Source organism: Trachypithecus francoisi, unplaced genomic scaffold (assembly GCF_009764315.1).
Source record: "Trachypithecus francoisi isolate TF-2019V2 unplaced genomic scaffold, Tfra_2.0 Lachesis_group9, whole genome shotgun sequence".
Lineage (NCBI taxonomy): Eukaryota > Metazoa > Chordata > Mammalia > Primates > Cercopithecidae > Trachypithecus > Trachypithecus francoisi.
In genome coordinates, this window is record NW_022681474.1 from 36,227,388 (window position 1) to 36,239,828 (window position 12,441).

The window sequence follows — 12,441 nt, forward strand, 5'->3', positions numbered from 1 at the left end:
AATGTGTAACAAGGCACAGTGTTACATAGCAAACATAAGCCTCACTCCACTTTCTCTCTCCACCTACCTGTCCACCTTCTAGATGCAGCCATTGTTACCAGGCCTTGCATTTTCCTGGAGCCAGAGTCCATTTGGATCCCACATCTATATTTTTTTTCCCGGCATTTGTTTCCGAATGGGATCTTGCTACTTTGGAGGTTCTCCACCTGGGATGATTCGGCACCCCCCACCTTCCCACCCCAGGAGACACTTAGCAATGCCTGGAGATACTTGATGGTTACAGATGAACAGTGGGGGCCAGGCATGGTGACTCATGCCTATAATCCTAGCACTTTGGGAGGCCAAGGCAGGTGGATTGCTTGAACTCAGGAGTTCAAGACTAGGCTGGGCAACATGGCAAGACCTCATCTCTACAAAAAATTTTAAAAATTAGCTGGGTGTGGTAGTGTGCACTTGTGGTGACTAAGGAGGCTGAGGTGGGAGGATCAATTGAGCCTAGGAGGTTGAGGCTGTAGTAAACTATGATCGTGCCACTGCACTCCAGCCTGGGCAATACAGTGAGACCCTGTCTCAAAAACAAACAAACAATTATTGCCAATTAGTGGGAAGAGGCCAAGAATGCTGTCAAACATTCTATAATTCACAGGACAATCCCCACTTATCTGGTGGAAAATGTCAACAGTGCTGAGGTTGGGAAGCCCTGTCCTGCATTAGCACAGGGTCTGCACCTTGTGTGTGTGTGTGTGGTGTGTGTGTGTGTGTGTGTGTGTTCTCATGTATTTTCTGGATCATTCACATTTATAGATCCACCTCATTATTCTTTGTGGCCACATAAAAATCCATTACCTGGATGCTCCACCATTTTCATTTAGGTATTTGCACTCTTTTTGCTATTATAAACATTTATGCTACAAGGGTTATTCTTTTCCATGCACATGCCTTTGATGTGTGAGGTCAAGGGAGAAACTGATGGAGGTGGGATGGATGAACCCAATGGTTCATTAGCATTTTAAACAACCTATTAAAGAGACCTTCAGTCTCTCTGGGGTGCAGTCTGTTTGGAGAGTGGGTCTGGGGTCCTGGCTGCTAACCAGGGCCGAGATCCTCAAAAGTCTGGTGGAGAAACGTCCTCTGCATTCCTCGTGTACAGACAAGGGTGTTCTGACCACCTGTCTCTCCGCAGGATGAGGGTGTCCCCCACCTGAAGACAACAAGCCAGGTACTGAGTGATGCTCCTGAGCTGAGTGTCCAAGGCCAGCCCGAGGAGCCCCCAGGGCCCCACGTTCCCCATGGAGAAAGGACTCACTTTGCCCCAGGACTGCCGGGACTTTCTGCACAGCCTGAAGATGAGAAGCAAATACGCTCTTTTCTTGGTTTTTGTGGTGATAGTTTTTGTCTTCATCGAAAAGGAAAATAAAATCATATCAAGGTGAGGGTTACAAGCCCAAGTCTTCATCTTCCTTTCAAGGTGGGGTGGGTGGGGACAGGGAGGTAACTGCAGGGCTCTCTGTGGACCTGCAAATGCATTCCTTCAACAAGCCATCCCCAGGCCCCTCCTGTGTCCCAGGCAGTGGCTTCTGCACACGTCCTCATGACTGCACAGGGGCGAGACTTGGGCTCTGGACTCAAACAGCCTGGGTTGGAGTCCCCCGTGTTGGCCCTCTACAACTGTGAAAGGTTAGACAAGACACTTCACATTTCTGAGTCTTCAGTTCCTCTTCTGTAAAATGTGGCTAATGATGGGACCAGCGTTGTTGTAAAGAGTAAATGAGAAAATGTAAAAGCATTTAGCCCAGTGCCTGGCACATAGTTGGTGTCCAGTATTTGCTGGCTGCGACTATTACTGTTAATTTACTTCCTGACCTTGCATTAGCTGCACATCCCCTATAGAAGTCTTGATGTCATTGAACCCGTGGAAAGGCAAGGTCCTAGTATGGATACTCTGATGGGCAGGGCTGTCATGTGCAGCTGCCAGGCTGTGTACTGCTCAACTCCAGGAGCATGTCCCTCAAATAGGCTACCCTGGGAATGCCCCTTTACCCCTTTGAATTGGCAGCATACAGCTATGTGCAGTGAGCCTGTTAGATGTAGAAAGATTTCTTAGCCTGTTCTCCTCCCAGGCTCAAGCCCTGCAAGAAAGCATTAGCTAAGATGGGTGGGTCAGGGATTGGGCAATACAGTGGACATTGTCAATGCCCCACTTGGGTCACTGAGCAAGGACCATTGTAACTTGTGCCTATTGGGTTCTACTGCAAGCCCCTACAGCTCTGCACCTGAGAGCTGTCTCTCCACCAGCACACTGGCAAACCGGAAGTACTAGGGAGTAAATGTTCCCCCAGATCCCCATCAGACTGAGCCTCTGATGCCCACACCTGCTTCTAGCAGCGTATCTGTCATGGACCTCTTTCCTCCCCTGCCTCACTTCCCTATCCAGTTCTTCTTGTGATCATGTCCCAAATAAACTACTTAAACACAAATCCTTGCCTCAAAGTCTGCTTCTGGGGAAACCCAACTGAGACAGATCTTGGTGATCTGCTTGGGGGACTGCTTCCGGTTGCCCAAGAGATGGGGTCCCCAGTCAGCACTGACCCTGATCTTCTTCGTCCTCACAGGGTCTCAGACAAGCTGAAGCAGATCCCCCAAGCTCTGGCAGATGCCAACAGCACCGACCCAGCCCTGGTCTTAGCTGAGAACGCATCTCTCTTGTCCCTGAGCGAGCTTGATTCAGCCTTCTCCCAGCTGCAGAGCCGTCTCCGCAACCTCAGCTTGCAGCTGGGTGTGGAGCCAGCCATGGAGGCCGCAGGGGAGGAAGAGGAGGAGGGAAAGGAGGAGCCACCCAGACCAGCCGTGGCTGGGCCCCGGCGCCACGTGCTGCTCATGGCCACCACGCGCACAGGCTCCTCGTTCGTGGGCGAATTCTTCAACCAGCAGGGCAACATCTTCTACCTCTTCGAGCCGCTGTGGCACATCGAGCGCACAGTGTCCTTCGAGCCGGGGGGCGCCAACGCCGCGGGCTCGGCCCTTGTGTACCGCGACGTGCTCAAGCAGCTCTTCCTGTGCGACCTGTATGTGCTGGAGCACTTCATCACGCCGCTGCCCGAGGACCACCTGACCGAGTTCATGTTCCGCCGGGGCTCCAGCCGCTCCCTGTGCGAGGACCCCGTCTGCACACCCTTCGTCAAGAAGGTCTTCGAGAAGTACCACTGCAAGAACCGCCGCTGCGGCCCCCTCAACGTGACGCTGGCCGCCGAGGCCTGCCGCCGCAAGGAGCACATGGCCCTCAAGGCCGTGCGCATCCGGCAGCTGGAGTTCCTGCGGCCGCTGGCCGAGGACCCCCGCCTCGACCTGCGCGTCATCCAGCTGGTGCGCGACCCCCGGGCAGTGCTGGCCTCACGCATGGTGGCCTTCGCCGGCAAGTATAAGACCTGGAAGAAGTGGCTGGACGACGAGGGCCAGGACGGCCTGAGGGAAGAGGAGGTGCAGCGGCTGCGGGGCAACTGCGAGAGCATCCGTCTGTCCGCAGAGCTGGGGCTGCGGCAGCCCGCCTGGCTGCGGGGCCGCTACATGCTGGTGCGCTATGAGGACGTGGCGCGCGGGCCGCTGCAGAAGGCCCGCGAAATGTACCGCTTCGCCGGCATCCCCCTGACCCCGCAGGTGGAGGACTGGATCCAGAAGAACACGCAGGCGGCCCACGACGGCAGTGGCATCTACTCCACGCAGAAGAACTCCTCGGAGCAGTTCGAGAAGTGGCGCTTCAGCATGCCCTTCAAACTGGCCCAGGTGGTGCAGGCCGCCTGCGGCCCTGCCATGAGTCTCTTCGGCTACAAACTGGCGCGGGACGCCGCCGCCCTCACCAACCGCTCAGTCAGCCTGCTGGAGGAGCGGGGCACCTTCTGGGTCACGTAGGGGTGCCGGGGCCCCGTGTGCCCCTCCTCGTGAAAGGCCTGCCCCGCCTTTCTGCCGCAGCCCCCGCAGAGGGCGGGTGCGCAGCGCCGTGAGCGGGCAGCGCCTCCTGTAGCAGTAGGGCCCCCAGCCAGTGCTCCGCCAAAGCGGCGGCCCCAGGGTTAATGGCGGAGAACAAGACAGTGCCTGGTCCCCTTGAGGGCCATCACACCCAGACCCAAGGGGTCGCAGCCTCCTGAGCAGGCCCAGGCAGGCCCGGGCCTGTTGGCAAGCTTTGATCTCAGAGAAACATACATTTGTGCCTGGAGACCCTGCAGGCCAGAGTCCAAATATTTAACAACCAGAAGGGGCAAGGCTCTGACCAGTGACAGTCAGACCTCCTGCTTTATTTGGTGTTAACCGTTTCTTGTCTGGATGGTGAAGTCTGGAATCTGGGTGGGTCCTTGGAGGAGGGGCCAGGACAGCCCTGGGTATCAAAGGTGGCATTGAGGCTCATTTGAGGTGACAGTGGCTGTTTACCAACCAGTACAGAGCGATTCAGCATTTTCATGAATGGGATGGCTGGATGAATCTGGGCCCCATATAGAGCTGAAAAACACACATGCGTATAGATATGCAGACATGTACGCCACACACAGACAAGCCTCAAAGGCACAAGTGCACACACATCTATGCAGACAAGCTTCCTCGCTGCTTATGCCTACAGGGTTTTTCTGTATCACACACCTCAGAGGAGCCTGTGATTACATTTGTAGGATTATTTCGAGGGCAGGGCAGAGGAAGGAAATGCGTTAAAGGGCCATGACATGACAGGGTTCCCTGGCCAGGTTTGGGACTGAAGGGCGGATTCAGAACTGCAGCATTCAAAGCCCCTGCCCGCCTTAGGTTCTCATGGCTACCTCCTCTGACCTATCCACATCCTTGCGGCTGGCAGGCAGGATGTTTTGAAATGGTGCAGCCAAAGGCCCCATCCAGCTTGGCTCGCTCCTGAACATGTCCATATTTGAAGGCTGCCTCAGGCCTGGCAGGGAGAAGCGGCTGTGGTCCCTGGAGGCAAAAGGCGGCTCACGGGGGCCTTCCATTTCCAGCCAGGCCTCATCTGGGTCAGGGCCAAGAGGAAAGTACAGAGTACCCGTGGGGGAGAAGTCCCTCCAGGATGCACCCCTTCCGGCCTTCTCCCTCATGGACAGGGGTCGGCCAGCTGGTTGCCGTGGTTACAGCCAGTGCCTGGAATTCCTCCTTAGGGCTCTGGGAAGAGTATTGCTCAATGCAGGATGTGCGGGGTGTTTTATTTGGGGCTTTTAAGTTATTTATGGCTTGGTGTCTTTCTTGTTTTGTGGCTGTGTTTTTGCTTTTGTTTCTGCAGCAGCGCCTCTCCCAAGCGGTGGAGGCCTGAGGGCTTGAGGGAGGCTGGGAAAACCAGCAGGGAGCACTTGGCTCCTGGCAGAGGGAGAGGACAGGAGGAGGTGCCTTCCCCAGGAGGAGCGAGGAGAGGTGGCCACGTGGCAGGCCACAGTGCCCTATGGGCTTTTCTGTTTGAACCCCACGTGGGATGAATCTCAAAGCCACCAGTGTTCTTGCCTGGTGTCCAGAGCAGCAGAGATTTGCAGCCCTCGCCCCTCCCTGAGAAGAAGCTGGATTTGAAAATCCCTCACAGGCTCTAACATGTTTCCTGGGTAGGCAGAGGCCTCAAGACCAAGCAGCAAGTGTACCCAGAGTAGAAGCCCTTCCCCACTCCCACCTCAAACCCAGGAGCAGAACTCAGTATCCAGAGCTTGCAAGGGTTTGCCGAGAGCTGCCCAGCCCTATTTCTGGTTTCCTGGACAATTTCTCTGTCAGATACGGCCCATTGTAAACCCAGAGGGCTGCATTTTGAGTTGAGTAATATGGACACTGGGGAAGTACAGAATCTGAGTCCAGCATTGCCGTGGGGGAGGGAAGAGTGTGTCCTGGCAGGAAGCCACCACTGGAGAAAGTGAGGCCAGTAACCGTCTCGTGGGATTTGCTATCATCAGCCTATTTGAGCTGCTGGGTCTCTCTTACTGTGGACTCCAGTCATTCAAGGAGTTCTCCACTCTTGGGTTTTTTCTTTTCTTTTCTTTTCTTTTGCTATTTTGCCTGAACACCCCAACACTCTTGGTTTTAGAGGCCAAGAGTAAGTTGTGCAGAGACATGGTTCTAATTTGGAGTTCAAAGGAACACCAGCTCTGAAAAGGTGACCATGGGGCCAGGATGTTTCTGGCAGGCTCAGAAGTGCTGGCTGTTCTTCCCCAGCCTCCCCACTGCTCCCTCCTCTGTTCCCCATGTGGAGGTGGGGGGTGCTGGGACTGGGGAGGGGGCAGCCACCTCCATCCAAGGCTCTTCCTAGGGGCCCTGCTATTGTGGACAGCAGACTTTATCCCTCCGTCTTACTCTGGGCCAAGACCTCCCACTCCGCTCTCTGAGGATGGTACCAAGAATGGGCCTTTGGGACTTCTCAGGACATTGACAATGTGCACACTGCAAGTTGACTTTATTTATTTATTTTGTGAAAAGAAGAGACAGAAAATACCTTATTATCTGCAGGGACTCAAAGCTGTACCCAAATCAAAAAAGAAAATAACAGTAGAAACCATTCACACTCTGTTCATGCACGGACACCAGAAGACGATTCAGAACACCAGAGGAGAATAAGCCGCAGTGCCAGCACCACGATGGCCCCGGGACGTTGTTTAAGATCTGAGATCCCTTGGTTTCTCTCATGTTTATCTGAGATGCCACATCAGGGCCCTTACTGCTGTATTACCCCTGCCCGGGTGTTTGAGACAGATCACAAGTACATGGGTGTTTCCTGGAAATGTATTCCCCTGGGACTCAGTGATGCTCTGGGAACCGCTGGGGTTTGGGGAAGGACAGTGTGGTGTGACTATTGGCTTGACACGTTGTGGATGTGGTTGGAGTCACCCACGTGGACACGATTTTCAGCTTGGAGCTGGGATGAAGAAGATGGAAGCGCTGGGGGCCGGGCCTCCTTTTCCAGCAAGGCCGGCCCTGGTTTCTCCTCTGTTCCAGCTTGTCTGCCAGAAGCCTTCCCCTGCAAAGTGCCCACCTGCCTGGAGACAGAGGGAGCAGCTGAGGCCTCTCTCCACTGGCCGCCAGCCTCCCCAGCACAAGAGGACTATTCAGCAATGAGTGTTTACTCATGTTCTTTCTTATTGATGAGTTCTGCGGCCCAGCCTATAGAAATGGCTCAGAACATTCCAGGCCTTGGTGAGACAGGGCAGCATCCAGCACTCACAGGCTGTCCCCACTCTGCCTGTTCCCATCTTCCCCTTGGGGCCTGTTCATAAATTGAGGAATGGATAAGGGCCCTAGAGGGTCCTTGGGAGTAGTTAGTGGAGGGCAGGATTCCCAGGTCCCCGTAGAGAGGGAAGGAGAAGCCCACATGTGCACAGAAGCCCGTCTCTGTCACACACACACCACAGGTGGTCACCGATTTATTTTCCAAAAGCTTAGAAACATAAAGCAAATGTAGGCTTTTGTCCTTCTGCGATACATGCACTTGAAAATAAACAGAAAAGAGATGTTTAATAATAAGTTTACTTCCTGTCTGCTAGCACCCTCAGCCTGGGAGGTACTGCCAGAGGCTGGCGTAGTGGAGCAGCTGCTGACCAAACCCCACAGAATGGAGGCACCAGTCATCACACGACATCTTTCCCTCCCATGTCTGTCATCTGTCTGTCTGGCAATGGAAGGAGCTCCAGCAGGAGGTCCTTCCCAGAAGGTTGATTCTTGGCCTGGGTGGTAGAGGAGACATCCTGACCCTAAAGTCTTCCAGCCCCAGGTCATCCTCTCCTATGCTGGGGTCTATTGACCGTATAGGCCAGGTGCGGTGGCTCATACCTGTAATCCCAACATTTGGGGAGGCCAAGGTGGGAGGATTGCTTGAGCCCGGGAGTTGGAGACCAGCCTGGGCAACATGGTGAGACCAATTGACTGTAGGGCTTGTCCCTTGCTAGAACAGGAGCAGAAGACTGAATAGCTGTGTCCTCAAGGCAGTCCCCTCCCACCCCCATTCCCAAAGTCAGAAAGCGAAGCCAGATCTCAAGGGCTGATACCCAAGGCAAGGAGAGCTAAGGGGAGAGAAAGCTGGGTGGGGTGGGAGCAGACACCCTCACAAGCCAGGTGTGTCTTACTGATCTGTACAAGCTGATAGAAGGGCCATCTGCTGAAATCCAGGGCTCCTGAGTTGGTGGGTTTGCTTGTGAAGCTTCTAGGACAAGGCGCAGCCAGATGGAAGGGAGAGGACCCAGGACTTCCTAACACAGCCGCGTCACCTCTCAACTCGCTGCAGTTTCAGAGACAGTGGAAGCTGCTCTTTACCTCAAAAGCACAAAGCAGAATTGGCAACTTCACATGTCTCAAGAGCTTCAAGATCCTTTGGTCTCGTGTCCTTTGGCATCCCACAACTGTATGGGGGACAAATTTGTTACGTGTTTCCAAGGCTACAGACATGGTGCCATCCTCACAGGCCTAGCTCATGTTGTGGATCAGGTACTTTGCTGGGGGGATACAATGACCCAGGTGGTCTGCGTCCTCTGCCATTGGTTTGAACAGGTCACCCCTGAAGTCTCCATCTCGGCTGTATATTCTAGTCCAAATTTGCCTGGCTCCCCCGCTCCCTCCCAGGTCCTGCACACTGTCTTTCTGCCCACACCTCAGCCCTGTGTGCTATTTCATGTCTGCGTGGTACGAGACCTCGCTTCACAGCATACACTGCCACGGCATGTACACGTGCATCCACGTGTGTGTACGTGTAGCATGTAGCTCATTCTGCTCAGCCTCTGGTGCCGTTCCACATTGCTCCCAGCCCCACTGCTGTCACTGTCATCCCAGATGTCCTTGCCATGGCCACAGACAATCTGCCGTCTCCTGGAAACGCTGGGGCTGCCCTTCAGAGAGCTGGCAGCCGCTGGCAGTCAGGGCCTGCTTTGCAGAATAGAATGTGAACCCATCTCCTGATGGCCTACTTGACTTATTTAATTAAAGATGAAAACATGCAACGAGCAAAACCTGCAGCGTGTCTCTGCCTTTTCCTTCGCATTTGTTCTCAGCGGCAATTGGGTCACAATTTTTTTTTTTTAATTAACGGAAGGAAGGTGACTTCCAGCATGAAGCAGGACAGAGAATCCCCCTGCCCATTCCCAAAGGATCAAAGGCACTAGGGGAATATGGGGCAGGATGAACATTCCTTGCGTTACCAGGCTGGCAGAGCTGGTGGGGACCGCGCTGGGTGGAGAGAGAGAAAACCCAGGTATTTGGAGGCAGAGACAGGTGCATTGGGCCAGCGGTCGGGGGCCTGGGGATGAGTCCCAGCTTTGCCACTGTCTGGCTGTGTGACCTTGGATGAGTCACTGCCTTTACTTGGACACCAGTTTCCTTTTAGAATGAAGGTATAATCAGTTGTTCACATTATTCCCGAAAAGCCCCATTAGGGATTCAAAAGTCAGCTGAAAGGGCAGGCGGCACGCTCTCCACGAGAGCCACTGTGCGTTGTGATCTGCTTTACATGTTCAGATAGCATTTCAGATTTATTTGGCCTGCAACTAAATCTCCAAAAGCACATGAGAAGATTGCCAAGGACCCTTTCAGCTAAGAAATTGAATGGAGTCCTTTCAAATTGCAGTTACATCTGTCATAACCACTTCAGTTCTTACTACATTTCAGCCCAGCTTGTCTCCCAAGAGCCGCCTACAGAGCATGGGTGTTCCCCGGGGAGAAGGGAGAGAGCTCGTTTTGGAACACAGAAGCCAGAGCTGGTGGGGCTTTGTGGGTCTCGGGACACGGGGGTAGCAGGACCAGCAGCTGCAGGAAGAGGCAGAGGAGGGCTGAGCCTGGGAACAGTGGCTCCTGGAGTGAGGGAGTGAAGACTCAGAAAGGCTCAATGTGAGGGAATGGGCCCCCTCCCCAAATCTTAACCTGTGTCTCTGCCAGTTCACCCAGTCCAGGCCTGGGAAGCTCAAGCCAGCTCCCTCCTGCCCATTAAAGTATTTGAGCTGGTACCTGTCATCCCAACCTGAACAGAAGCTGTCCACCCCAGTCAGGTGCTGTTGCTGTCTCCCCTACTCTGGAGACTAGATAGAGTTAGTTTAATTTCTGGGCTGTGTTTCCTACCACAAATGACGCCCTGGGGAAACAAATTGCACTAATCACAGAGCAGAGAAGCCTGGACGCCTCTGCACCTGCCCACCCCTCAGCCACCAGGCGGGAACCATGTCTCCTCCTCCCCCTTTCCCCCACCCCCAGACCTCTTCGGGATCCTCAGTCTTCCTTCCTACACCCCAATTTACTCAACCCTGGGAAGGAACTAAGTGCCCCGTGCGCTCTCTGGGACAGGGAGAGTCGGTTGGGACTCTCTGAAAAGCAGTTTGATCAGCAGGGGACGGGGGTCAAGGACCTGTGCCATTGCCCACAGAGCCCTGCCAGGCCCAGCACTGGCCCAGCCCTGGAGCCTGCAGCGGCGTCCCCGAGTGTGTTTGGAGAAACTGTGGTCACAGGATTGCTCTTGCGAAGTTACAGTGCACACTTGCCGTTACAGGCTCCAGGGAGGCCGCTTTCCTGACTCACCCAGCATTAAGGATTACCTCCTGGAAAGAGCCATTTTTACGGAATTCTTTTATCGTGAAAAACTTTTTTTTTTCCCCAAGCAACAGTCTTTTTCAAGACTCTGGCCTTCTTTATTTTTTAAGACTTTGTCACCCAGGTGGGAGTGCAGTGACACAGTCACAGCTCACTGCAGCCTAGACCTCCCAGGCTCTAGCCATCCTCCTGCCTTAGCCTCCCAAGTAGCTGGGACCACAGGCATGTGCCACACCTGCTAGCTTTTTTGTATTTTTTGTAAAGATGGGATCTCACCACGTTGCCCAGGCTGATCTTGAACTCCTGAGCTCAAGCAATCTGCTGGCCTCAGCCTCCCAAAGTGCTGGGATTATAAGCGTGAGACACTACACCCAGCCAAGACTCCGTCATTCTGCAGATAGTAGCTATCAGCAGCCTGCAGCTGGAAGTGTGTAGAACCAAAAGCCACCCTAAGCAGACATTAGGAGGTGGGTGAGTTGGCTGGGAGAAAACATCCAGGGTTGGGTTTAAGGCCCATCCGCCTTCACGCCATCCTCCCCGAGCTGCCAGGGTAAGAGGAGCCCTCAGAGATTACAGCAGTCTCAGGGGCACTGTGGGCCAGGGTTCAAGGCCCTGAGACTTGCTGTCCCCAAACCTCCCTGGTTCTTGGCTTCCTCAACTCAACCCACAATGTGGGGCCTCCGTGGCATGATCCAAAAGATGTGGAACTCCCCACAGAGTGTGGGGACTCTGGAGAACCAGGCCAGGTATAAACACCACGGGATACTATTTATCTGAGAAATAGGAGTTTGAGATCGCTCTTAAAGGAGCCATTTCTGAAACAGTGGGACAAAGGTTACCAGCAGTAAATAGGTTTCCTGGAGGTGTAATTCTCTGGTAGCTAGTAAAACCTTTGCTGAATGCTGTGGGCCGGCCGTTTATTGGAAGAAGAAGCAGGTAGTAAGTGCCCAGCAGGAGAGGCCTGCCCAAGAAAATTAGAAGGGGGAAAAAGAAGGAAGGGAGGGAAGGGGAAGGAAGGAGAGGGAAGAGAAGAGGAAAGAACGAAAAAAGGGAGGAAGAGGCCGGGCTTGGTGGCCCACACCTATAATTCCAGCACTTCGGGAGGCTGAGACGGGAGGATTGCTTGAGGTTAGGAGTTTGAGAACAGCCTAGTCAACATGGCAAGATCCCACCTCTTAAAAAGAAGAAAATGAAAGAGGAAGGAAGGGAGGGGAAGGTTGGGAAAGGAAGGGAGAGAGGAAGGGAGGGAGGGTGACAGTGGGATGCATTTCATGCCAATGCAAAGGGGAAGACAGCCAAGTTGTTGAAGAGTACACCCTTGGGGATAACCACAGCCACAGTGCCCAAGAGTTTAGAGGGTCAGGCCAAGCCCAGGTACACTCAGTCCTATACACTTTTGACCATGGGGTTAATTTGCCCCATGGATATGTGGCTCACACCGTGTTTGTTTTTGCTTTTAACAACTGGCAGGCCAGCACAGTGGCTCACACCTATAACCCCCAGCACCCTGGGAGGCCAAGGCAGGCAGATCACTTGAATCCAGGAGTTTGAGACCAGCCTGGGCAACATGGTGAAACCATGTCTCTACAGAAACAAAACAAAATATTCACCCGGTGTGGTGGCACGCACCTGTAGTCCTAGCTACTCGGGAGGCTGAGGTGGGAGGATCACCTAAGCCCAGGAGGTTGAGGCTGCAGTGAGCTGTGATCACATCACTGCACTCCAGCCTGGGTGACAAAGCGAGACTCTGTCTCAAAAACAAACAGTTAGCATTCGAGGACAACACTTGAAAATGAAGGGATTTTATATAAAAGGCAGACTTGGCTCCTCTTGAAAATCAGGTGTCTTGGTTTGGGTTACACCGGCAGCTGACCCTGGGACAAAGGCACAATGGTTTCTTTAGGAGCTGCAGACGGTCCG

The 12,441-nt window shown here is 53.8% G+C and overlaps 1 protein-coding gene and 2 pseudogenes across 6 annotated transcripts in view; all 3 read left to right on the plus strand.

Annotated features, from left to right (window-relative positions):
* Positions 1-8,946, plus strand: part of CHST3 (carbohydrate sulfotransferase 3) — a 49,412-nt gene extending 40,466 nt beyond the window's left edge. For 3 of the 4 annotated variants that reach the window (XM_033208762.1, XM_033208761.1, XM_033208763.1), the window contains exons 2-3: positions 1,184-1,429; positions 2,613-4,010. In XM_033208762.1, the coding sequence (XP_033064653.1) occupies positions 1,290-1,429; positions 2,613-3,906 (1,434 nt within the window). In that variant the 5' untranslated portion in view covers positions 1,184-1,289 and the 3' untranslated portion in view covers positions 3,907-4,010. Of the gene's footprint in view, positions 1-1,183; positions 1,430-2,612 lie in introns of all 4 variants that reach the window. The other variant, XM_033208760.1, reaches the window with a different exon arrangement.
* LOC117082179 lies at positions 6,074-8,946 on the plus strand (annotated as a pseudogene). The gene has a single exon (XR_004436507.1). The product of XR_004436507.1 is annotated as an uncharacterized LOC117082179 (transcript).
* Positions 6,433-8,946, plus strand: LOC117082180 (annotated as a pseudogene). Its single transcript, XR_004436509.1, has one exon. The product of XR_004436509.1 is annotated as an uncharacterized LOC117082180 (transcript).
* Positions 8,947-12,441: the final 3,495 nt, after the last annotated feature.